The 25,423-nt window shown below is 36.4% G+C and overlaps 1 protein-coding gene across 3 annotated transcripts in view; it reads right to left on the bottom strand.

Moving 5' to 3' along the window:
• Positions 1 to 25,423, bottom strand: part of USP9X (ubiquitin specific peptidase 9 X-linked) — a 103,974-nt gene that overhangs the window by 3,142 nt on the left and 75,409 nt on the right. For 2 of the 3 annotated variants that reach the window (XM_063343984.1, XM_063343993.1), the window contains exons 27-44: positions 22,323 to 22,431; positions 21,589 to 21,735; positions 21,322 to 21,468; positions 20,305 to 20,527; positions 17,747 to 17,967; positions 17,160 to 17,350; positions 16,549 to 16,722; positions 14,247 to 14,388; positions 13,328 to 14,078; positions 12,681 to 12,804; positions 11,179 to 11,404; positions 9,969 to 10,098; positions 7,176 to 7,361; positions 5,251 to 5,471; positions 4,076 to 4,164; positions 1,376 to 1,532; positions 736 to 948; positions 161 to 256 (exon numbers count right to left, since the gene is read on the bottom strand). In XM_063343984.1, coding sequence (XP_063200054.1) covers positions 161 to 256; positions 736 to 948; positions 1,376 to 1,532; positions 4,076 to 4,164; positions 5,251 to 5,471; positions 7,176 to 7,361; positions 9,969 to 10,098; positions 11,179 to 11,404; positions 12,681 to 12,804; positions 13,328 to 14,078; positions 14,247 to 14,388; positions 16,549 to 16,722; positions 17,160 to 17,350; positions 17,747 to 17,967; positions 20,305 to 20,527; positions 21,322 to 21,468; positions 21,589 to 21,735; positions 22,323 to 22,431 — 3,547 coding nt within the window. The remainder of the gene's footprint in view (positions 1 to 160; positions 257 to 735; positions 949 to 1,375; positions 1,533 to 4,075; positions 4,165 to 5,250; positions 5,472 to 7,175; positions 7,362 to 9,968; positions 10,099 to 11,178; positions 11,405 to 12,680; positions 12,805 to 13,327; positions 14,079 to 14,246; positions 14,389 to 16,548; positions 16,723 to 17,159; positions 17,351 to 17,746; positions 17,968 to 20,304; positions 20,528 to 21,321; positions 21,469 to 21,588; positions 21,736 to 22,322; positions 22,432 to 25,423) is intronic. The other variant, XM_063344002.1, reaches the window with a different exon arrangement.

Below are 25,423 nucleotides of genomic sequence, written 5' to 3'. Positions count from 1 at the left end.
GTTCCTGGCACAGTAGGGGTGTACCTTTACCTTTATTCCCCCAAGTCTGAAATTTGACTATAACATGCTTCTGGCTAAATGCCTATAATTTAAGTTACCATGAATGCTAAAAAAAGCTAACCTGGAGCTTCGAATAAATGGTTCAACTCTGAGCTTTTACCTGTTGATACTGGGAACCAGGTGAATGGGGATACAGGGGGGCATCTTCAGGTGGAGAAGACTCATGTTCATCTGGGGCATCAGGATCATCTGGTTCCTGAAGTTTGAAAAAACATTTCATTTACTTAGGTAAAACACATTACGATTATTCTATCCAGAACAAATCCTACATGCAAGTGATTGTTTCAGACATGCTTGGAAAAAAATTCCACCCAAAAAAAAAAAAAAAAAAAAATCGACACACAAGCTGTGTGTCATCCACAGCTCGTACTGTACTACAGAAAAATTCCCGCTATCAACATATTATTGGAAAAACAGACCTATTCATAATCTACTTTTAAATGGCCAATTTCAATTCTATACTGCCAATTCTTTAAGTAACAGACACCTGTAGAAACAGTAATAAAGTGGAAAAATGCACAAGAGCACATAACTGAAGCCAACAAAAATAGAAATCCGTATTTATAAAACGTGTTACCTCTATAATGACCAGAGACTGTTGCTAAGGTTAATTATTTATAGAATCATAGACGCACTTTACTCAAATTTTTTACCACAAGTCAAATTATTCTTTACCTCCTCTGGGCAGAGTTCACAAGCTTTTGCAAGAGTCATTCTAGCACTGTGTGATCTCTCTAGGAAGTAGCCATTTGATGTTTCATTGCTTTGTATTGGTGGAGACCAATTATTATACGTGTATTGGGGATTGCCAGTGTATGGTCTACGCTCAAGCTCGTCTCCAAGCCATTCTACTGCCCAGGTCCATTTTCTCTTCAAATCTCCATTGCTCTGCAGATGGAAAGTTAACACCTCAGAATTATTTTCTCTATTCTTTAAAATAAAAATAAAAATATTTTTCCCCTCCTATACATCAGTTATCAGAGAAGAGATCACAAACACATATGCTGCTATTTATAAGGCCCCCCGAAATACTCTTATGCCCTTTTATGCACAAAGAAAACATCAAATTTGAAATTAAGTCTATGGATTTGCAGCTGTATCACAAAATGATGAGTGCAAGTTCAACGAAATTGCTCTCAATCCATATATACTGACCTTCTGATGTAGGAAGGTTCAAATGAGTTGTACTTGGAAGTTGTAATTTCATCAAGGTGATGAAAGCTGAATAATGGTGGTGGGGTGGTTTTGTCCCTGCCCCCCCCGCCCCTCCCCGAACCGGAAAGAAAGCAGCAAGAAACAGAATGAAAGGTATCACCTGAAGGATCTGGTAAGCTACAGGACAGTTGCTGAAGAGAGCTACCATGCACTTTATGCACTGGTAAGCTCTTTTCTGATAATGATTCTTAGAGCGCTGAATGGTGTCAAATAGTCCATCCCTGTCATCTGGGATTCCCTTAAGTGCATTGTGAATCCTACAAAAAAAACAAACACAACCCCAAACTTCAAGTGTTAAGAGTTTTAGTATTTGAATGAAGGCTTCACTTACAATGTGATGATACGAGGGACAGTTCATATTCTGACTTCTGGTTTTAGTAAAGAATGTTTTTTAAAACCAGAAAACTAACTTGACACATCACATACGTTACTTAAAATTTTAGTATTTAGTAATATTTAAACTCTCTGAATGATACATATATATATAGATACAAAATATATGATTAATTCTAATCACAGCAATCAACTTCAACTGGTTACGTTTTATTACTTATTTTTAAAATCCGCTGCATTTACAAAATAGATCTGTTAACCCAATAGGTCCTTACAGAACTGGAACAGTTAAATCCTCAACAGAACGGTTACTTATGTTATAGTTACGCTTCTCAAAGATACACTCTTTTGCATCCAGTTCCTCTGAAGAGGAATGAATGGTACGCATTTGTGCATGGGGATAAGGGACTTGGGCATTCCTTGGAACTAAGCCCATTTTCTGTGCCTTCTGCTCTCAAGCAAGGGTTAGAGGAATTAACTGCCACCCTGAAACTGTGCAAGAACTGACAATTGACGTACTTTTTTTTAAAAAGTCAGAGGTGGGCTCAGAACCTACACTGACATCTCAAAGAGCTACACTCGCTGTAGAAAACCCAGTTGCTCTCTTTGCTCCGAACCCTGGCAACAGTCAGCAAACAGACTCCGGGCAGATGGCAATCTAGAGTCCATTTGTATCATGATGGTGAGCTTCACTTCAGCTGATTTAACTTAACAGTACTTCTAACATTATTATTCCAAACTTGGCACTTGAACTTGTCAAATCAAGAGAAATTTAGGAGAGCGGGTCTGATGCCAAAGAACAGCAGCAGGCATCTGACAGCACAAAAATACAAGGAGCACCAAAGGATGCACACAGCCTAAGATCAGATGATAGGTATTTTTCTAAGAGTTAGAATGTATTACCGTTTACTACGGACAGTTACAATATTTGTAGGTTTTGGGTTTTTTTTTTTGTTTTGTTTGTTGGTTTGGTTTGTTGTTTTGAAAGAGAAGACAAAGATCATTAAAACTCTATGATTATCACAGCAAAAGCAAAAACAGAAGAGACACCAATACTAGAACTGGCAGCAAGAAATCAGAGAATGACAGCAGCTGTCCACTTAGTACCCCTCTGCTGAAGCCTAACATAATTCCAATGAACACTGCTGTTCCTGAGGTTGCGGCCTTAAATATGAAGTGATGTACATCTCCAAGTATAGGGAAAGCCATGCTACAACATCCAACCTCCTTTACACCCCATTATTTCAAACACAGCAGTATCCCAACCAACCACTTCCACAATTTTTCCCCTGTGTTTCCACCCTAAAATATATTATTTTACTTCACATCTACTGAAGTATGCCCATCCTTCAGTGTTCTGTGGACTTAAAGACATCTCATGGAAGTATTTGTTTATCAGGAAGAAAATAAAACCAAACTGCATTATATATGCATTACATATACATGCAAGACTGAAAAACCTACGTATAAAGGATATTCTGATTCCCTGGCTAGACTGTAATTCCTATAAAGAAAATGAAAAAAACCCCTCCGACTCAGTTCTCATGTTTTGGGGTATGGTAAGTCAGACCACCATCTTCTCTTAAGAGTATCTTCTAAAGTAAGGCCAGGCAACTGATAAAATGCTAAGAGCGCAATCTACTTCTACAGGTAAAGTATACGAGTTCACTCCAATACCCTTATTATATACTCTTACTCAAAGTATTTTAAATGTCACACAAGACATGGCTGTAAATAATTTAGTAAATCCAATACTACCCACATTCACTTATTATGAAACAGTGACATTTTGAAATATTGACAGGTAGCTTGTTGATTATGTTTATTTTGTGTTACCTCACCTACCACTATATAAAATTTCTGAGGAATTGACTATTCTCTCAAATAGTCAGCATCTGCAATAATTACATTTTTTAATCTCAACTTTTAAAAGCCTTATTCTGTAAAATTATGAAGGTTTGAAACTGGATAAGTATTTCATATATTGAAGCTAGAATTCTATTGAAATGTGATCACAAAGAGAATATTTATGTATGAAACATCCTTTTTTCCCCAAGTTCACATTTTATCCATGTCTTGGTATGACTACTGTAACTGACATACTTCTTAGTAAGATCTGGCTATCACTGGACCCTCCTGAATGAGGTGTTTCTAAAAATCAATTTAAGAACCTCATAGTAAATACCAATGAGTTTAGCCTAAACGGCACATTCTCTGGCATGTGCAAACTCTTGGGTTTATAGGGCTAAATAGCAAATTTGTCAATAAGGAAGGTCAAGGTGAAAAATTGTAGATTTGCCTCAAAAACTGAGATAGAAGTGGGAAAAAAAAATGCTTTATTTCTGTATTTTGATGTAATATATATTTAAAACAAACCTCTTGAAAGGATTAGCAACAGATCACTGGGAAAACAAGTTGTAGAAACCATGATAATCTTGAATTATAAAGACGACAGGTAAATACTAACCTGTGAGTTTGCCAAGAGTCCTCAATTAATAGGATTTGCAGAAGCAGATCCAAATAAGGTCGAAGCTCATATGTATATGAATATGCAACCTTAAAAAGTAAAAATGCAAAGAACATAAGAGCATTCCTTGAAGCATGCAGATTACACGGTGCAATACAAGACCACAATTCATTTGAAGTGAAGTTTACTGTAATTTAAAGGAGATTTCAAGATGTAACGCATACTTTTTTTTTTAAAAAATGTTGATTGTGTCAGGGTTTTTTGGGCATTGTGGTTTTGTTGGGTTTTGTGGGTTTTTTAAATATAGTGGGTTTTGTAAAGAACGTAATGTTTCCTCAGAAGTTTCTAACACAACTGATCTGAAGCTTTAAGCACGAAATGCTGAAGATGCTACCTTAAAAAATACTTACAGAAAAACAAAATTACAAAACTGTATTCTTCACTGATACTGCTACTTTTAGACAGCAGGGTCAAAGGTTATCTTTAAAGGTTATCCTAAAACGTAAGATAGATGGCCAGCAAAATATCAGTAATCACACATTATTATTCTTGCAAGTGCCAAATCAAAGGACATAGAAAAATACGATGCTTACATGAAAAAAAAAATAATGGGTGAATATAAAGATGAGCTAACAGAAGTCAGGATTTTTATTTGGAGTGGAAAAGTGTGACTAACCTTACACAGATTACAAAGGCAAAACAAGGCAGTCCCAAAGACTCTTTCCTGAGTTTGAAGCCAAGTAGGTTCTGCAGACTTGTAAATAAGAACCTTACGAACATACTCAAAATAAACACACAGGAGATCTTAGGCAATGATTCTAACTCTCCATGCAATGTAAGAAGCTCTTTTGGATAACGACAGAAAAGCTGAAGGAAATGCTCTTGCAATACATAAAGACCACCTCAGTCTACTTATTTTCCACCCTTAACATAGTGTTCCTAACTCATAAAAGATCGATTGCTTTCCTAAACTCATAAGAGGACTTCTCGTAGTGCTTCAACATGATGTATAGACCTAAGAGTGTAAATGCTGACAGAGTATTTAAGCCACCTTAAGGAAAGTTTATTTATCCTGCACCTGTTAAGTATTTAATACAACATTCCTATATATAAAGATAGAACCTGGCATTATACACATTTATATTCCCATCCTTCTCCTGGCTTTATATTTTTACCTGCCAAAGAAGTTCACTGAGGACAGTGGAAGAGAACTGAGGATTCTCCCAACAGCAGAAACGAAGCAACTTGATGGTCTCTTCAGAGTTGCTGCAATCTTCAATAATTTTCTTCACATAACTAGTTCTCACAAACAAAATGTCTGCTACGTTCTGCTGAAGTGCCATTATAGGTTGAGATAAATTAGGATCACCATAAGGGTTGGCAAGTGGAGGATTACCTAGAGGAAACAGTTATTACAGGTGAAAAGGTACGGATGTACTTTCACAACAAAATATAAATTGGTGTAACTCATCACAAAACAATAGATGCAGAAAAAACCCAATCCCTCCCTAACAGTTGATTTTCTTTGAATCCTACTATCATATGAAATAACTAAGTCTTCTGATTGTGAAACTTGACACTTGCTGCCTGAGAGAGCTGCTTCTCTTTCTCAGATAAGATTATGCAGCTGAATTAAAGCTGAACAGCTGGACTGATGTTCATATGCAAGAAGAGAAATTACTGAGAGTTTCCTCAGTGAAATCCTCTTATCTTCTGAATTTATCTGCTTCACTGCTTGTGTAACACAGCCCAAATTTATCATATTTTAGGACACATGGTTTATTTACTCCACCAGGCAATGCGAAAGGGTTCAGAGGAATATCTGTCAGAACAGTCCTGTCTGAATCTTTAGAGTGTAGAGAAAAGTCATAGACTCTTGAAAGAAAAAAAAAAGTATCTTATTTAGTAAGCTTCATTTTGTGTGAGGAAAAACTGTTGATTTGTTCCTGATGTTTCTAAATCTAGCAGTGTTTTTACTTAATGTTTGAAGATGTCCAGAAGTCTAAGGGAGAACTTTTCTAGCTTAGTATGCTGAAGCAAAAAATAACTTTACTCTGCAAATAGCCATCATAATTAGTAGTCAGAGCAATGTTCATACGAAGTAATTTTTTTTAGTACAACATTATGAACACAGAGAATATACAATTATTTTTCATAGGTAGATTATCTTTTAAGTGTAAGCCTCAAATAATGCTCTGGAAACAAAACCAAATCAAAATTGCAAAATGGTTTTGAAGCTTATTATAGCGCAGTAAAATGTTCAGTTCATTCATCTTAGTACAGCACATTCTAGCCTATTGACTTTATAGCCTGACATATCAAGCTGTAATGAGTTTGCCATTAAATAGCTTCTCTACAGATTCCTAATTAGGTTTTGTCATATATTCTCAATAGAACGGGTACATATGCAGGCTATAAAGTCCACGTAGCCCAATATTCTGTCACTGTTGCTCAAAAATAACTGCACTCTATTCAACTACTGGAGATATTAATGATTTATACTGTGGTTGACTAATTTCTAGCTAATTCTTTATCTTTTATAAATTGAAGCGTTGGCTTCTGTTTGTCTTCTTGACTGAGAACAAGCACCAAATCATTTTCAAGAGCTATCTACAACAATGCAAGCTCTCTTTACTGATAAGCAGTATTAGCTATTGCAGAGCCTGCTGTAGTGTTTCTCCTGTACAGATTACTTTTGTACTGGTAACACGAAAGTAATCTATTATTTTATTGCCTAGTCAGAATCAAAAGATCTTTAAGCAACTCTTTACAATGAGCTTGAACTATTCTAAAATCATTACTATTTTGTAATCAGCAAACTACTACTTACTACTCAGTTGTTTTCCTGTATCTTTAAGGAATAAGCCAAGAAACATAAAATACAGAACAGATTTTTGTCTTGTGCTTTTTAGTATGTTGGTATAGCAAATCAGTTTTGCTTACTACAAAGAGATTTCTGTCTTTAAAAAAAAGTTGTTGCTAAACATCAAAGGCAAACATTTTTCCAGCTAAGCCAGTTTACACATATTAGCTAAATATGCACAAAAGACATTAACTGACATATTCAATTAATCTAAGGAAAACTTAAAATTCACTATACCATTGATAGAAGATTGCATCCGTGATGACACATTGCAACAACGGATCAGTTGTGACACAACAGTGTATAGCTTCCCCAGTTCAGCATACTGGTATTTAATTGGAGGACCTGGCCCTTCATCCAGAGCCACAAGCATGAAAGTTGCAGGAACGTTTAGTTTCAGAAGTTGTGTCTTCTCTGCTACACCTTTACGGGGGTGGGAAGAAACAAAAAGACATCTTGTTTCTGGCACTGACAATACTGGTTTTTTTGTTTGTTTGTTTTTAGGAAAAATAACTCCTGTTTACATGATTGGCAACTTTTCAGTTGCGGGTTTTATTATAATCATAATTTATGTTTTCTGTGGGAAAAAAAATAATCAAATCAGTAAAGATGCACAAAAAAATTACGTTCATCTGAAAAATCACACTGAAAGAGAGTTGTAAATAACTACAGTTTCTTAACAGTGCTCATTAGCACTTAAGTAACTAGCATCTGCGTTAATAGCAAAGCCTCAGAGAAGTCTTTTGGACAGAGAATTGATCTTTTTATTGGGAGGCCTAGGATAGGACGAACACCCCAGTATACTTCGTTATTTTTCTGTCATCATGTTCTAGATACATCAATTACAAATTCCCATTTCCGACTGTGCCATACTATGCAGTAAGTCTAAATAAGAATGACAAAATCAACTTAAGAAAAAACAAAAAATGAAGTGAGAAAACCTCCAAACCCAAAAACCTAACCAATCAAAAAATCTAAACATACAGCTAGTTCTACTGCAAGAATACTTTGCACATACTACACAAGTACTTACCAGTAAATTCGGTATGTTCCTTTTGATCTTGTATTCTGTTTCTCAATTTGGTTAAAAGTAATAATTTTTCATACTTTTCCAAGTTTTTTCTTATTCTGAAATATGACTGGATCTTACCTACCATCTTTCTTACAAGAAGGAGGCGGCATACAGATAGCACCTTATTAGAGCTCTTTTACAGTGGCTTTTTAGTTATGTTAGTTTTGTAGTTACATCCTTTGTAGAACTGATCTCTTACTTGCTTTGACATGAACAATATACTAGCTCATTTCTCAAAATGTCAGACAATTTAATCTTTTTCAGAGAACTTGAGGTGTTGCAGGAATGACGTATTTTGGCTTTTGCTAAATGAACACTCTATGTCCATACAGAAGCCTTCAGTTAACAGTAGCAAGACGAGCACAACTGCTTAATATTTCCATGTTTATCTTTGTGGGGTACACTGAGACAATGATCAGACCCAAAAAGTATAATTTAGTTATGCTCTCCTGTCTGCTTTCTGAGTGCTTTCCTAGTGAGAGGCTTCAACTGCACTGACTGGCTAGGAAAAGATAGTAAAGAAGAAAAGATGAGTTAGAGCAGAAGAATTGCATCTCTCTCCTACGTTAACGACATGAAGTCCGCTCTGGGGGTCATGACGGAACCCTGCCTGACAGAGAATGCTTTGGTAGACAAAGTATGTGAAAGCAACATACATTATAAGTAATGTTAAATTAACACAATTGCCTAGATTAGTATTACAGATAGGAAATTGTATTTCTTTCATGTGGATATACAATTTTAAAGAGTTTCCAGAACTCTGTGTGTGTGTGTGCGTCAATTCTATGTGGAAACTGAAATAATTCCATTTGGACCGATAGACTTGTTTAACACTTTAGCCACTAAGTAATCCAACAGAGCCTCACATTTATAACTTGCCTGCATGAGCTGATAACCGGCAATGGCTGAGCTGCTCAGTATTACGGGCACTTTGTAAAATTTCCAAGGGAACTGGATCTCCTAGCTTCATACTACTTTACATAAAAGGATGAAAATAGAGGGAGAGAATATTCTTCCATTATGGAAAAATATCGTATCTTGTTTAGAACCTGCCACAGAGAAAGATGCTTTGTCACTTAGGCTACCACATGTGAAAGAGAAACGGCCCCCTGATATTAGACCCTAATAACCGGGGAAAGTAAGAATGTAGAGGTCTATGGCAATTCACTAGATATGAACCTGTGACTACCCTCATCGACCTGAGAGTGCAAAAGACTTGCATTTTATTACTCTTAATTGCTCTTCTTCAGGGCAAATATATAAAGCAGCAGCAGACTAAACCACCTGAGAAACAGTTTATTCAATCAATCATTAACTGATTTTCAGCATGCTGATAATGCTAAGAGAAAGCATGATTACAGTTGTTCATCTGAGTGTGAATAGGACTGACCTCAATTTAACTGCAAAACTGATTTTTGTTTGGAATAGTTACTTCAGATACTATTATTTTATTCTGTTCTCAATATACAGGCTAATGACTTTCTATGCGAAGAACCTACATCATCCAGAATTTAATACAAGTTTCTGTATACTTCTAAATCTATACTTATTTCTATTTTCATAATGCTGGATACAATTAAGATCCTAAAGAAAAATGGATGATGCTGCAAGTGCCACAGCCAGTATTTCATGTGGGTCACCACAAAACTGAACCATCCCATCTCAGTTGTATTACAGCATGTGTATAAAAGGTCTTAAACGTAGCACCTGCAAACACAGGTAGTCCCACTAGTCATGCTCCAAGGATCTCGTGTTCATCTTCCAAGAACGGCAGAAAGACGAGAGCCTCCAAACTGGAGCAAAAAGGCAATCTAGAGAGCACTTATATGGCATTTGATGATAACAATCTGCCTGAGGATAAAAAACTGGATTCTCCTGCTGTTACCTGTGTAACTGGTCCATTAATAAAAAACAGTTTATTACAGTGTCATCAGTAAAAGCATGTGTAATTTGCTTACCTAGATTGGCATACATCACAAACAGATTGAAATACTGCTGCAAATGGCGCCCATGTTCAGATACTTCCCTTCTTAGAAGATTTAGTACCGCTCTCAGTAAGTGATCACTTAAACTTAAGTTATCATAAGCCTATAAAAAAAGGTTTTAATATTAGTGGTTGAACCTATCAAAACTTTATGTAGGTTATACTTCCTACTATGGCAGAAAGCAGAGTTGGTTACAAGGATTCATACAAACTCCAAAACACTAGCAGATGGTTAGTCTTCTGTATCTCACACAAAGACAGACAGACACACAGGGAATAAGACTCCCACCAATAAATACCATATAATTCCAAGAAACTATGCAACTATAGAAGCTTTTAATTGAGCTGCTTCTCCAATAGCAGCTAGGCTCAGAAAAGCACATGCAGTTCCACTATGACTTTCACAGACTAAGACAGACAACCAAGTCACCTCTACAGGTGAATCTCAAATACCTCATGAAACAAAACATTGTCAAAGCATACGTAGCTTTAACTTAATACAAATTCGTTTGCTGGACACAGTAATGAAAACATTCTGAGAAGGTGAGAAGGTAAGTGGAACAATACAAATAAAAAGTGCCTTACTGTAGACATTAAAAACATGAAAAAACAAAGGCTCAAAAAGGTTTATCTTTTAAATTTTAATACAGTCCAAACAAAAACATTGCTATGACAAGTATTACATTAAGATTTTGGCTTTTTTGTTTGTTTGTCAGTTCTATGTGTACAAAATTAGGTAATTCACTGTCTGCTCCTATACAAAGTTACAACTTTTGACAATTTCAACGTTGCAGGATACAGGGGAAGAAAACTTAGGGAAATCCTGCACGTTTTTGTGGGTTTTGTTGCTGTTTTTTAACTTGAAATGAAAAACAAGGGTTCGCTCCCATATGTTTTATTATAGGCTGCTACTTTTATTTTGCAGATTTCACGCTTGCAACTCAATTCAAAATTCTCACTGCTTAGTCTTCACAGAGATTTCCAAATTAGGGGAAACTGAACCCCTCTGACAGCAACTCTCTCATAAACTGGTCATGTTATTATGATGTATGTAGTCCAAAATGGACTGTACAGCTTTCCTGTCAACACTGATGCATCTAACTCCAGAATTTACTTTACATTAAATGCTTATAATGAAGAAGTAAGAATAAGTTTCAAGAGTTTTTCATTAGAAAATTAAATACCTGACTGGAAGGTCCAGGAGAGGCAAAAGGTGAAGGACATGGTCCATCTTGCAATGAAAAATGTGCAATAAATACTATAAGTTTTGCAAATGCACCCCTCACTTCAGCGCTAGGGCACTCCAAAAGATACTCAGAGAAGCGGTTTGAAACATTAAAAAGGACATTGTGTGCAAACCAAAAGCGTACATTCTTGCTGTGACGAAGAAGGATGCATAATGCATCATACCTGAAACAGAAAATGACACAACTGAGAGATTATGACCAAATGCAGACATTAATGAATTTTGGCAGACATATTATTTTACAGAATTTGAAAAAAAATACATGTTAAAGGTAATCCCCAATCATTTTTTTTCTCACAAAATGCTTACGATCAGAAAAATTGTAGTTCCTATAATGATACTCTCTGCTACCAGCAATCACAAATTAAAAAGATACTTCAATTAAAAACCTAACATTTAACTGTAGCATTTTACCTCTATCACCCATAAGGATTTAGGATTACATCCCCTAACTCCCAAACTACTAACTCAATGCAGGTCCCTAAACTGGCAGCCACCATACCCTCTGTACTGGAACTGGGGGAGAGGGCGAGCAGTAGAGAACATGTCGGGTGGACTTCATGAGCTGCGTGTAAGACAGGTAACCAACTATGTAACCTATCAGGAATTTGTATTCTCAGTTACAGATCTAAAAACCCACAAAACCCCAAAGAGTAAAACATCTGTTCCAGAGAGGGTCTTGTGTGACTGTCCTCCTTCCTGCAGCAATATTTGAACTCCTCTGGATCTCTTAAAATAACAGAGGTAACCTAGCTATTCTGAAAGGTGCTACTGGAGGAAAACCGGAGGTACATATTTGCCATGTATTACACAACTACTTGCTAGTAGCTGGTAAACTACTGGTCATCATGAATACTAGATTTTCTCTCTAGGTCTACCAGTAGTAACCTAACTTAAAGACTAAAATGCTGTAGTGCTATGAAGGAGATCGTACTGTGTTATACTACAGATCTGAATTACAGGCCCCACAGCAATGTATGTAAAGCGCTCTGCTAAGGGACTCTAATAGATTATATACATGTTTCAGAAAGAGAATACAAAAATAACGGGTTGAAAAAAGGTTGAAAAGAACTTTGTTTAAAACTACTCAAGCCATGGAGAAACCATTCTGAATTAAAGTCATAATACATAACCTATTAGTTTTGTGCTAATGATAGATTCTACTCCTTTATTCTTTTAAAAAAAAAACAAAACGACAAAAGGTAGATTTAAGCTATGTTTGAATATGAATTTTGAAGCTGTTCAGCTCAGCAGCTTATTTTAAGGCTCAGCTTCTTTTCAGTATTTTCTGTTCAAATTTTTCCCCCTTTTCATGTGCACCTTGACCATGTGTTTGGGGGAGGATCATAAATGACACAGAACACTAACACCTACATAACTGGGATCTTTTAACAGACATTGAATTTCCAAAACTGTAATTGTTTTTAAAAGACAAGATACCAATCACTAGCAGGGCCACGGACTATTTTCTTTGTGTGAAATCCTGTGGTGAAGAGAAATCTAGCAGCAAGCTGAATACTAATCATAGTTATTTCTTCTGCTTCAGGCAACAGATGATCTTGTCCTAAAGAAAAATCAAAATACTCACATGTAGACAAAGTAAAAGCAATTTACTTTCAATAATTTAACTGATTCCACATTACTATTTTTTCTGACACTGCGTTCCAGTTTTAACAGGAAACTTGATCAAAACAGGCTCCAGCTTCTGTAACGTATCATTTGAAAATGTAAGCTTTAAGACAGTAACAAGTACCTGGAGGCTAGCATATGTCTGATTTTTAGAAATTTGGCATCTCACCTTTGAGAACTGTCTTCAGCAGAGCAGTCCACAAACTTAAGCATTTTAACATGACTTAGTACATAAGCTGAATAATAGCTGATAGTTTATCAAAGTATTTTTTGACAAATATTCTGGCATATTATCACCAATGAACAACTCAACAACAGACGTTTAACTGCAGAAGTCCAGAAAGAGTATTCGAAGTAGAATGCATAAAATTTTCACTGGCTAGACAAATTCTTGACAACATAAATCAAAATTCTTTTTGCAATAAATTAATCCATAATTATTGCACTAACATACTAACCTGGAGGAGGATTTAAGTAGACACTATTACAAGTAAGCAACTTCTTTATGAACTGGAAATATTCTAGGCTGTACTGCATACGATTATGCATGAACTGCACATTCTGCTTCCGTACACTTCGCTCAATGGCTGACGGCATTTTAATCTGGTGGGGTTTAGTGGTGATTGCGAGTTCTGAAATATATTTTATCAGTTCATTGTCTTTGTCTATTGTGTCCATACGTTCATAAAAAAGAATATAAGCATTCCACCACCTCTTCTGGCGTCTGTAGGACATACGCTTCATCATATGATCAAACACTTCTCCCATGTATTCTCCACCAAAACACTGGTTTTTCATTTCTTCATCATCATCCATTTTACATTCTGTCACATCTCCATCATCAAATTTATACCACCGATTTTTCTCACCATCTCCACCATTCCTCTGGATAATATAAGAGTAATAATGTCCACCACTGGCCTGGCCACTGTGTACAAGTACACCAACAAGCCTGTATTTCGTGCTCCCAGAGTGTTCATTTTCTGACTGTTCATTTTGTATTATCTGATTTTCAGGATTTACATCATCTCCTTCCAATTTCGCTACACCTGCCACCGTGTAAGGCTCCATGTCCAGCTCTCGTGGAAATTCAAAATAATCATTGAACTTGATTGCACATTCCCTTTCCCAGTCATAATCAAATCGCTTCAACTGGATTGCAAGAACTGGAGGCAACTTCTTAATCAACAAGCGTTTCACTGTATCAACCTAAAAGAGGACATGAACAGTTACCCGCTCTTAAGTTTCCATTCATATACTCTTACCAACAGTCGAATTCAGTAATTAAAGGATAACTTTTTTTTCCCTGAACATGAACTAAGACTGAACTTAGTATGGCTATAACACCTCAGCTGTACACAAATAAGGAATCATTACCTTTTTGTTGCATTTTTCACAATGATATGCATTTGCACCTTCCAATAAATCTCCTTTGACATACTGTTCCAAAGAATCAAGAAGGTTTTGGTGATTTCTTATATCTACATTCAGAGTTGTGAAGGATTCCTCGCATTCATACCTACCAATGAACAGACATATGTAAGAGAAAAGATAGAAATGTGTTCAACTTTCATGCTTTACAGGTGCCACGCAGCACCTTACTGCAAAAGTTTTATTCAGCATCTGATGTCAATTTCTGGGAAAAGGAGTTAAGCAGTAAAAAAAACTGAACTCTTTCTATTGCAGTCTTCCTACAATTATATTTCAATACCTGCACATTGTATTTTTTGATCTGCACTAACTATACTTATTTTACGAAGACCATAGAAATTACTTGTATGTCTCAAGTTCACTGGAAAGATCAGGGAAGTTCAATCTTTTAACATGTCTTGTTTTTAAAGCAGCTAAAGTAGCATGAGAGACTCTTGGCTAACTTAAGTATCAGAGAAGCGCAGACAGCAAAGGAGAGTACTTTATCCATTGCTGAATTTCACTGTCAGGAATTAGACTGATAAACACAAATATTGTATCATACTTAAAGACAACACTTCAAAACAGATTAAATAATCTGAAAAAACTTGAATAGCTGTCTTTATAACATCACTTTGCATATCCATGACTGACTTTGACTTACTGTGTTCTGATATAACCTTCAAAAAAATTCCTAGCAATGAACCAGCAATGCTGGAGAGACACCCAGTGAAGACAACTTGGAAACAATTTTTTTTTTTAAATAAAGAAGCAATGAATAAATTTTAAAAAGCTGCATCTATTCCAACATAACTCTGCAGGGCTTGTTTCTCTTATATGCAGTCAAGCATACAAAGGGTTTTATAACAATAAATAAATTAATATTTAAAAACACATCCAAAGTAGTAATATCCATTCATCTATTAATTTACAAATTCAGAAAGGCTGTTAATCTGTCACACCCCAATCCAACAGTTTAGTTTATCACCAGTATTTTCCTCCCTAAACTACAATCAGGGCAACATTTTTATGAAGTACAATTACGCAAATCCAGAGTTCCAGAAGACAGGTAATACTTCAGGATAGTACATAATATAAGGAATGAATGGTAACTCACGTTGCTTCACATCTGTACCTTCCGTTTAATTACCCATTGAATATAAAATAATACGAGTGCTTTCATTTTATCTTGCAGTATTTCAACTTACTTCTGGTCACACATTTTCACCCATGAAACTTAAGATGTTCCACTTGTAAGTTCTAATTCACACATGAGCTCAACTGAAGTTGAAAGATTACCACAATAAAATCAGTTTGTGTCAGTGTTTTTTCCTGTATTTTAATTGATAATTGAAGGATAACACTAAAGGATCAACTTTCACACTACAGAGAATTTGCAACGGTAGTGTTTGGAGAGATCTGTATCATTTAAGAATCACACAAACTGAAAGATGTGGTGAACAGTAAGAAGTTAGTGATAAAAAATTTAACACTATAATAAAAAAAGCCAAGTGTTGAAAAAGAACAAGTCCATCATCAGGCCATCTTGAATCTTGCACACAATTCTAATCATCCACCTCAAAAGGGATACAGAAGAAAAAGTCTAGAAAAGTACTTCACAATGCCTAGTTCTACTCTTTCGCTACACATTTGTCATTGATCACCATCACCAAGAGAGTGGGCTACAGACCTACAGTCTGATTTGGTATGGGTGTTTTTTTACATATCCTACATGAAGCTGAATTTCAGTATTCACATTTGAAGTTAAATCAAGAACACCGCAGAAATCTTAAGAAAAAGATAAACTTTATACATCATTCTCCTTAATTACAGCTTGCACTGTGAGTATGAATGGGGTTTTGCTCACTGGAATTAAAAATTCATACTTGCATCAGGTCTACCACACGCTATGGAAGACAGGACAGCAACAGCTGTTGGTGATGGCTTCAAATTTTATACATTGCATTTGGTCCCTAAGTTGTTTTCCACTTTTAACATGAAAAAGCTATATTTTTTCATCCCCTGATCAATACACAATGTTTCACATACAATCTGCTAAGTTGAAGAAATAATGATCAAGTATTTCAAGGCACTTGAAGACAAACTAATGTTCAGGCTGTAGAAAAAACCAAGGTAGCAAATTCTATTACCTTTTAAAAAAAAGCAAAACTACAATCACCACAAACCCCCCACTTTTGACTCCTTAGTCACTTCTATACAGATACACAGGTGGTTTTTCTGTAAGAAAGGGAGAATCTTAAACACTTACCGATGTGGGCATCCTTGACAAATCTTCTGATCAGCAAAGGACCCTCCTAAAACTTTACTTAACATTGCTGGATGGCCCAAAGCTTTTAAAGCTTCGTCTAAACTGTCCACCAAGGAATTAAAAAATTCTAAAGCATCATGTTGTTCACGTAGATTTACAGGTTCACCCCAAAGTCTGAAAACAAAAGCACATTCTTGTCAAATATTTTTTGTTTTGTTCACCAACGATTTATTTTCTAAAAAAATATCATTCAAGCTATTAATTTCTTCTTCTTAGTGGTTGGTTTGTGATGTAGTATACCAACCGTTATTCTGTCCCCGACAGTTACTTACTAATAAATAAAAACAACCTTTTGTGTGTAACTTCATACTTAATTCAAAGTCTTGATATCAAGGTTAAGAACTGCTAGAATTCAAAACAACCATCTTGCTGTAAATTTTGGTTTATTAACAGACTTCTACAGAATGGTAAAGAGGTAAGGTAACAGATACAATGCTGCACAAGTTCTCCTAATTTACACTTAATATCACTATAATTTCTTCTACTATGGTTAGTTTTGTTGCATTTCAGTGGTCCAGTGAACAGACATCAATACTACATTTTTCATTTACCTAAATTGTTTCCAAAACCCTCTTGGTACATAGTACTGTAGCCTGGAAGCTGCTAAATGACCAAAAATTACTTGGAGATGCCTCAGAACTCCAATATTGTATTCTTTTCTATCTTCTGTTTTACTCAGAGCTGGTTTGTCTTCATACTGGTGTGGATAACCAAACACATCATCTCGTGGGTCAACATTACTCTGAAAAACAGAAGCAAATTTGTGCAATTAACTTTGATACCTAGCTGTCTCATAGCTAGCTGTATCCCTGGTTTAATTTAACAACCTACGGTGTTTCATATTCTCATCTGAAGAAACAAGTAATATCTTTGTATGCATTAACAGTTCTAGCAGCAGAAGTGGTGTACGGTGCTTTCAAGTACAAATCCATGAGGAGGAGGGTCTGCAAACCTCGCTACTTGGATCTTTTGAACTGCCTCTCTGGCAGCAAGCCTTATTCAAGTAAGAAATATTAAGCTATTGTCCCCACTGCTAGCAGTAGAACACAAAGTGATGAGCAACTTAAATTTGTTACAACCTTTTCATAAAAATGAATTCTATTTTAAAGATAAGCAAGTTCTACGTAATTAAATTTACCTCGTTGTCCTGCTTTTCATCCCCAGACATGTCATCATCTACATCACTGCCTGTGCCTTCAATTGCAAGAATCCCATTCCTGATGGCTGGAATCATGTACAGCTGCTGAATGACAGAATTCATGTAACAAGTGGCACCGGCGTTTTTTAGTCCCACAAATCCTTTTGGTGGCCGAGGCCCAACCGGTGGTAGATATTCCCATTCTGTAAGCGCTTCACAAGCTAAAAGAAAAAAGCAGAATGTGATTAGGAAACTATTTTGTTATAAAAGAATTAGACCATCAATGCAGTACAAAGGACAGTTGCATAAAACTACTATTAGTCCATGTCACACTGCAGTTTAATAAAAAAAATGTTCCACCAGAAAACTTAATTGCTAAAATTAACACAACTTCTATGAACGATAGTTCTACCTTAACATTACACCATTTTCTTGTACTACATAACTAAGAAGATGGCCGGACAAAAATTCAGTCTATTTAGGTATCAAACAGAAGCCTTCCCTCAATACCAGCAAGTTTCTTAGCCGAAGAATTCAGTTGAACTAATGTAGAATATATAATCAATTTATAAACTTTTCACTAATCTATAATCCTTTTAAAATTATAGTATTTCACTTATGCTTCACTTTTCCTTGCCAGGATGGGAAACAGTTTTAGACAATGCTATCTGTATGACTCATGACAGGTTTTTTTTCTCCTGAGTCTTCTCCCTCAGACCTCTCACATGTCTTCAGAGTACGTTTACAGTCATGGATTTCCTATGCTAATGTGTTGTTCTGTGGTTCTTAACACAAAAAATTCTGATGTAAAAGAAAGTAAGAGAGCATGCATGTTCACAAGCAAGCTTTACGTGGTATATGAAACACACAGCATGCACAGTTCATACATGTGTTCTCTCTTCTGGCTGATGTACCACAGAGACCTGGCATTCTATCGTGCTTACCAAATATCTGAGTAAAAGGAAATGCCACAAAATCCTTCCAATTGTGAGGTGGTATGAAATACACTACTTTCCAATAGAAAAGGGTGAAGAAAAAAGGCTGGGGGGGGAACTATAAAGCTACCCTTTTCATTGGTTCATTTGAGATGGAATCAAACACGAAGAGACTGAAAAACTAACTCAAACGACTCATGATATCACCAACTAGGCAAGGACCACTGTCATTTTGAGAGACAGTGGACAACTCCCACTATGAGATACTACTTCTAGTTGCTTATTAATTTTGCTAAACTATACAAGTTTAAACATTCTGTTAAATCACAGAATAGTTTGGGTTGGAAGGAACCTTTAATGATCATTTAAGTCCAACCCCCTCCCCCTCTGCCATGGGCAGGGACTTCTTTCACTAGACCAGGTTGCTCAAAGCCCCATCCAGCCTGGCCTTGAACACTTCCAACAATGGGACATCCACAACTTCTCTGGGCAACTCGTTCTAGTGTCTCACCAGCCTTATTGTAAAAAATTTCTTCTTTATGTTCAATTTAAATTTACGCCCTTTTCAGTTTAGAATTGTTGCCCCTTGCCCTATCACTACAGGCGCTGGTAAAAAGTCCCTCTTCATCTTTCTTATAAGCCCCCTTCGTGTATCAAAAGACTGCAAAAAGGTCTTCCCAGAGTCTTCTCTTCTCCAGGCTGAACAACCTCAACTCTCTCAGCCTTTCTCGCCGTATCAGCTTGAGTTTGGTGTGTGTTGTCCCCTTCTTCCCCTGCCCTTGTCTTTCCCTGTTAATATTACAGCTAAAATGGTTTAGCTATCCCATTTAGGGCTGCAGAAAATACTCTCCTGTTTGTTTGCTTTTAAGAAAGTCTTACATGCTTTTTATTGATAAAAAAAATCTGTGTTAAGTATGTGCCTTTTGTCATCCTTGTGAAAATTAGCCCAAGTTTCATTTGACTATTGGCTTTTGAAACACTAGCATTTGTAAGTTTTTGTACATACGGCAATTTATATAATCTTTCTTGTTCTTTAAGTGCAGAGCTGTAGTGAGACAAGGCCAAAACTGAGAGAACAAACATTTGAGAAAGGACTATGACAAGCAGAGAATGAGTACAGAGCTAAAAAGGGAGACAGGACAGTGGGCCTGTGTCTGTGTGCAGACAATGATGACAAGTTAGGTGAGCAACCAAGAGACTGGCACTAAAACTAAGCTGAAGATACCTGATGAGGTTCTGGGATTGGTTAGGCAGAGCCTGAAACGATGAGACAAAAGTAGAAGATACAGACTGAATGAGGTTCCTGGGAGCTAGTACAGACAAAGGGGAGTAGCCGGAGATTGGGGTAGGAAGGGTCAGACTGTGTAAGTGACTGGAGGCAGAACTTGGATGCAACCACGTAATGCAAGTCACTACATTTACTGCATAAAGAACAACAAATAAAGGCTACACTATCAAACTTTACTAAATTTTTCACAGCCTGACTTTGCAACATTAAAAGCAGCCAAAAACCAACTACAAACCAAAATACCCAACGTCTAGTTCAGTTAATAATATAAACAAAACCTATACATTATATATATATTAAAAAGTAGAAAATAGATAATTAAAAGTATTACATACTAGTGATTGCTGTACCTATGTAATACATTTCAGTCAAGGTGTCTACTATCTGTTTGAGATTTCGGACACATCCAACTGCTAGTGCAACTAGTAGCTCAAAGCCAGCATTAATAGTAGCTGGTGAACTACAGACGGGTATGGCCTGCTCAGCAGGCAATTCTCCATTTCTCATGTATTGTAGATAAACATTGGATGCTGGAAAGATGAAATCATCTATCAACTCCTGAAAAAAAAAAAAAGAAAATCAAATCACCTGTTTCCATAAAAATGCACACTACTTTATAACAGAATAAGTTATATAAGTGATCATCTGAGAACTAAAGGGGTACTTAAAAAAAACCCCCAAGAGTTAGAATTGAGACCATCATAACAAGCTTTTAAATTTACAACAGAATAACTCCACCCAAAAGTGGTTCCCTGCAAACGAAACCCCCCCCGCCAAGTTAAAAATAAATCTGTATCATTATTACTGATTGGTAAAAAATTTCTTTTGCCAAGCCAGTTTTATCTACAAAGGTCTTTATCAATTAGTGCTGAAAAAAACAACATTGCTGTTGTATAATATCAGAGGTACAAAGGCAACACAATTTGATTAAAGAGGCGCTCAGATGTCATGCATTTGTTCAAACCTGCCATAAACATTAATAGCACTAATTAAGAACATGTGGAGAAAAGACAATACGGGGTAATGCAAGAAAGCAGTCCTGCACAGGACTATCCCGTATCTAGCTCACTACCCTTGTGCGATATTTGCCGAGCCTGGGAACGACAGCTCCCTAGGTTACAGCAACTTCATACACAGTGGTTCCGAAGAATGAGAATGATAAGTACTCTTATGAATGAAACGAGTAATTTTTTAAAAAAAAGTATTTTTAAGGAAAACACTAAATTCCAAGTAGAAGCCCTTGTCAAACAGTTAAAATTGGGACCTTTTATGGTTACAGACCACAAGATGCATAGTTTCTTTCTACCTATTTATAGTTAAAAAAAAATAAAATTCAAAAAACTTTAACTTACTTTAATGAGATTAGCACCTCCTTTTTCACAACCAATATGGTATTTCTTCTCAGGTGTCTGGAATGCTAACAACTCTTTTGTTACACCAAGGTGACCCTCTAAGATAGTTTCTTCAACACCTGTTTCCCCTGTTCTTTTTACTTCATCCTGCCATTTAAGAGAAAGTTATGATAATCTAAATAATATACGCTTCCAGGCTTAAAACTGTACTTTACAACAAAGCAGCAAAAAGCTGATTATCAGAAATAAATTGATCTTAAAACTTACCCTAATCCTCTTAAGCCAGTCGATTTCATTATTGAGAAGAACTTCAGCATTAGGTACGTTAATATTACTGTTGTAAGCATAGTTAAGAAGATGTCTTAAGAGAGTGAAGTAGTCTCCAGAATGCTTAGCTCGCTCTCTTGCGGTACTCTATGTAAAGCAAAAACAAATGATGTATAATTCATACACACTTCTACTTATAGTGCAACACAAACATATCTTCCCTAAAACTGTCAGTAAATACGAAAGAAGCGTAAGATCATTTTTAATCTTTTAGAAGTTTACGATTGTATTTAGCTGTTAATGAACGACTTCTGGACTATTTTAGTAGCAATTTCTATACCTGAATGGGAAACAAACAGTGAAGTGATCAAATGTTCAAGAGAGCCGTGAGCATGCAGAATTGAAAAGCCTTGGCAGGCCCAGTAAAAGAAAGCAATAACTGTAGGTATCTAATCCACTAATGATTTTTACTTGAAGGTTAGCATTTACTGAAGATCAGATGCATATATTAAAGCTTATTGTTCATGTTCTTATCAGAAAATGCAAAAAAAAAAAATCCCTTTCCCCCTCACGTATCTCAAATTGAAATCGACTGTGCGGCTTGCCTATAGGTCAAAAGGAAATATTTTAGTGACTGCTGTTAATAGAAATTTGCCTTTTCTTGTAGATATTTTGTCCTACTACTTTTTGCAGAAATTCACATTGTACTGAAGCTTTTACCTCTAAAAACTTACCCCTAGAACAGTAAACAGCAGGGTAATGAAGAAAAGGAGAGGTCTCTGTCCCATGCAACACCTGGTAGCCATTAAAAAGAATTGCTCCTGTGCCATCTGACGAACAGTTCTGGAAATAATTTAATAGAAACATTAAATACAATCTCCTTATCCAAACAGGACATTAAAAAAACCCAAACAATTAAATTTGCGCTTATCTGCTAAATTCCATTTTTTAAAACTGCACATCACCTAATACATGGGTATACTTTAATTATTCACTACCCATCATATTGTTTCTCCTTGTAGTGAAATTCTAGACACATGGATTACTGTTACAAAACCTGTTCTACAAATCAAGTACTTAAAGGTAAAAAGACAAAGAAACTTACCAGCACCTAACCATTAAACTTTCACAACTGCCAGCAATTATTGGATAACACAACAAGCAATTTGCAATCCTAAATAAACGTTTCTGGTTTTTTCTAATCAAGCACCAGCTATGCCTGAAAGTCTAAAAAGAGCTACCCTAGTAAAATTGCTCTTATTTATCGCTACAGAAGTTTGTTGAGCATCTATGAAATGATCAAAATTTATCATCAGTAAGAAATGAGAAAAGACAACACCCTGAAAATTCAAGTGGCTAGAACTAAAGGAAAGTTGCCATTTAAGAACTTAATTTAACCACTGGAATAATGATGGAATGGATAAGCTTAAGGAAAAAAATATATTTCAGGTAAACCCTATTCTTTCAAGTGGTAAGATTAATTGTCTGAGCACTGTATCTTGTAAAAACCGTCAGAAACAACTCTGCTTGGGTGGGGAGAGAATACAAATGAATTCTGTGCTTTATGAAAGTATCTCAACGTATAAGAAACTGAATTTTACAGTGTCTTTTTGGTGTGGTGGTCATTGTTTTCTGCCCATGAGGTCACTGTGGAAAGCGCACTAAAGAATTCTATCTCCTTCAGAGTTCTTTCATGTGCTATTAATTGTGCTTCAAAGACATGCAAGAATGACCATGAGGCCAGAGCAAAGATGCACCTAGCTCAGCACCCTGTCTCTGGTGTACACCTAGGAAAATGCACAAGAGGGAAGCATGCAGTGACACTTCTCCAGAATGTTCTCTCAGCTTCTAACAATCTGTGGTTCAGAAAGACTACCAAAAACAGTATTTCATAGCCCTCACTGGACAAATTAATGAAAAAAAACCTCAAACTGTTTCCAAACTGAAGGTTTGCATTGCTTAAATGTTATGCTTAAAAAGTTCTAACACAAAGAAACACTGTTCTCTATTTATTCTCCCTTTGCTACTTCTGATTTTAAAGGTCTCTGTGGTATTCTCCTCCCACCATTTATCTCTTCTCCAATACAAAGTGCCCCAAGCTATTCAGCTGTTCCTCAGATGGAAGTAATTTCAGAGCTTTGATCTCCCTTGTCACCCTTCTCTGATCTTTGCAAGCACTACTATATTGCTTCGAGTTGCAAAAGACCATGGGGTGGAGGGGGGGTCTGTTTTGTTCTTAATAATAATTGACATTTTATGGGATCTGATTGCTGTACTGATGTTTTCATAAAACTTCTCACAGAAATTTCTTTTAAGATGCAACCCTTCAACTGCTTGGGACACCTCACACAGGCACTCCTCAGGTTAATGCACTTAAAGGCAGAATGAAAGAGATAAAGGTGGTATTTTCCTAAAGTGAGAAATGTGACCAAGGAACCACACACTTCACACTGTTATGTCCCTGAGGAGTATGCAGCATTTGAAGACAAGTAGTATATTTTCGCAAGGCTATAACGATCTAAAAGCTTTTAAGGAACCATGGGAGGGAGGCAGCTGCCTGAACACAGGCATCTACTGCCACGTTAGACACCATGACAACAGCGTAGAGCTGGCAGAGAGGACACGAACTGCATGATGAACTCGCACTCACCTGGTGAAACAGCTGGAGGCCAAATGCCTCCATTAAGGCAGGCAACCTGAATCCTGTCCTACTGATAGCTCCAGGAGATACAGATCTCTGTTTAGTTAACAGAAGTCAGCCTCTTGAATGGGTATAAGTGCCATTGCTTTACACAGGCAGTAAGAATTTTTATTTATTTCAGACATACATGTATGACCATCAAACACTTTGCAGCCATTAGCAGAATACTTCTGGGTTCCAGGATCATTTAGGACTAACTGTTCGGCTATCTAATGTTGACTAAGCCAGTCTTGTGTTCAGGGGCGACCACTATAAAATCAATTACCTTAGAGAGCAATAACTGCTCTAGTATTTAGTATTAAACATTTTGCATTCTGTTTCTCAATTTATGGGTAGCATGATCATGCTATGAGGCAAGAGCAGAAGTTCCATACAATCTCAACCTCTGAAAGAAACAAACAAAACCCAACAATCCATCTCATCTTTTCCAGAATGATGATGTTTGTGAGATCTGAACTTGATCATCTTCCTTGTCTTTTATGGTGCACCAAAAACATTTTCTCACATGCGTATTTTTGTTCACATTGTTCTCTGATTGAGGACAAGAGATTAGAGAACAATAGTTGAAAATGGCAGGATAGTCAGAATTCTGTCTGGTATTTGCTAAACTATCTCTGAACTGAAAACACTAAATTTGTTTCCACATTAATACAGAAGAGGCAAATTTTTTATAGCTTAGTTCAACTTTGCTGTCTTCATTTTGAAAGTGGTCTTCCATTTTACTCATGTTTATGCTATTCTAACCATCACGTAATAAGGAATAGTTGCATTCTAAGTGAGATTGTCGTATGTATCTGAAGTTTTACAAGTGTATGAGTAAAAAACTCAATGATTAGCTTCTTGTACTGACAGTATGAACCATACAATAAATTCAGCTCATTTCCCATTCTGGTGGAGAATGAAAACAGAGATAAGGAGCTAAGCAGCAGTCCACCTAGATAAAGAGAAGCCCTTAAAAATTCTACCCCCCTCTGACAAAAAAACCCCAAACAAACCCCATTCATCAATGCTACTCTCATTTTTAAAGGGCAAAATACCTGGGGAATTAAGCCACTGCTGTTCAGACTTGGGCTGACGTGGCAATAAAACATTTGGAAAAAGAAGCCCCAGCTTGGGGACACATCTAGTTTCTTA

The sequence above is a fragment of the Chroicocephalus ridibundus genome, chromosome 1 (genome assembly GCF_963924245.1).
Source record: "Chroicocephalus ridibundus chromosome 1, bChrRid1.1, whole genome shotgun sequence".
Taxonomy (NCBI): domain Eukaryota; kingdom Metazoa; phylum Chordata; class Aves; order Charadriiformes; family Laridae; genus Chroicocephalus; species Chroicocephalus ridibundus.
The sequence above is the reverse complement of the archived record's forward strand: the minus strand, read 5'-3'. Positions and strand labels throughout refer to the sequence as shown.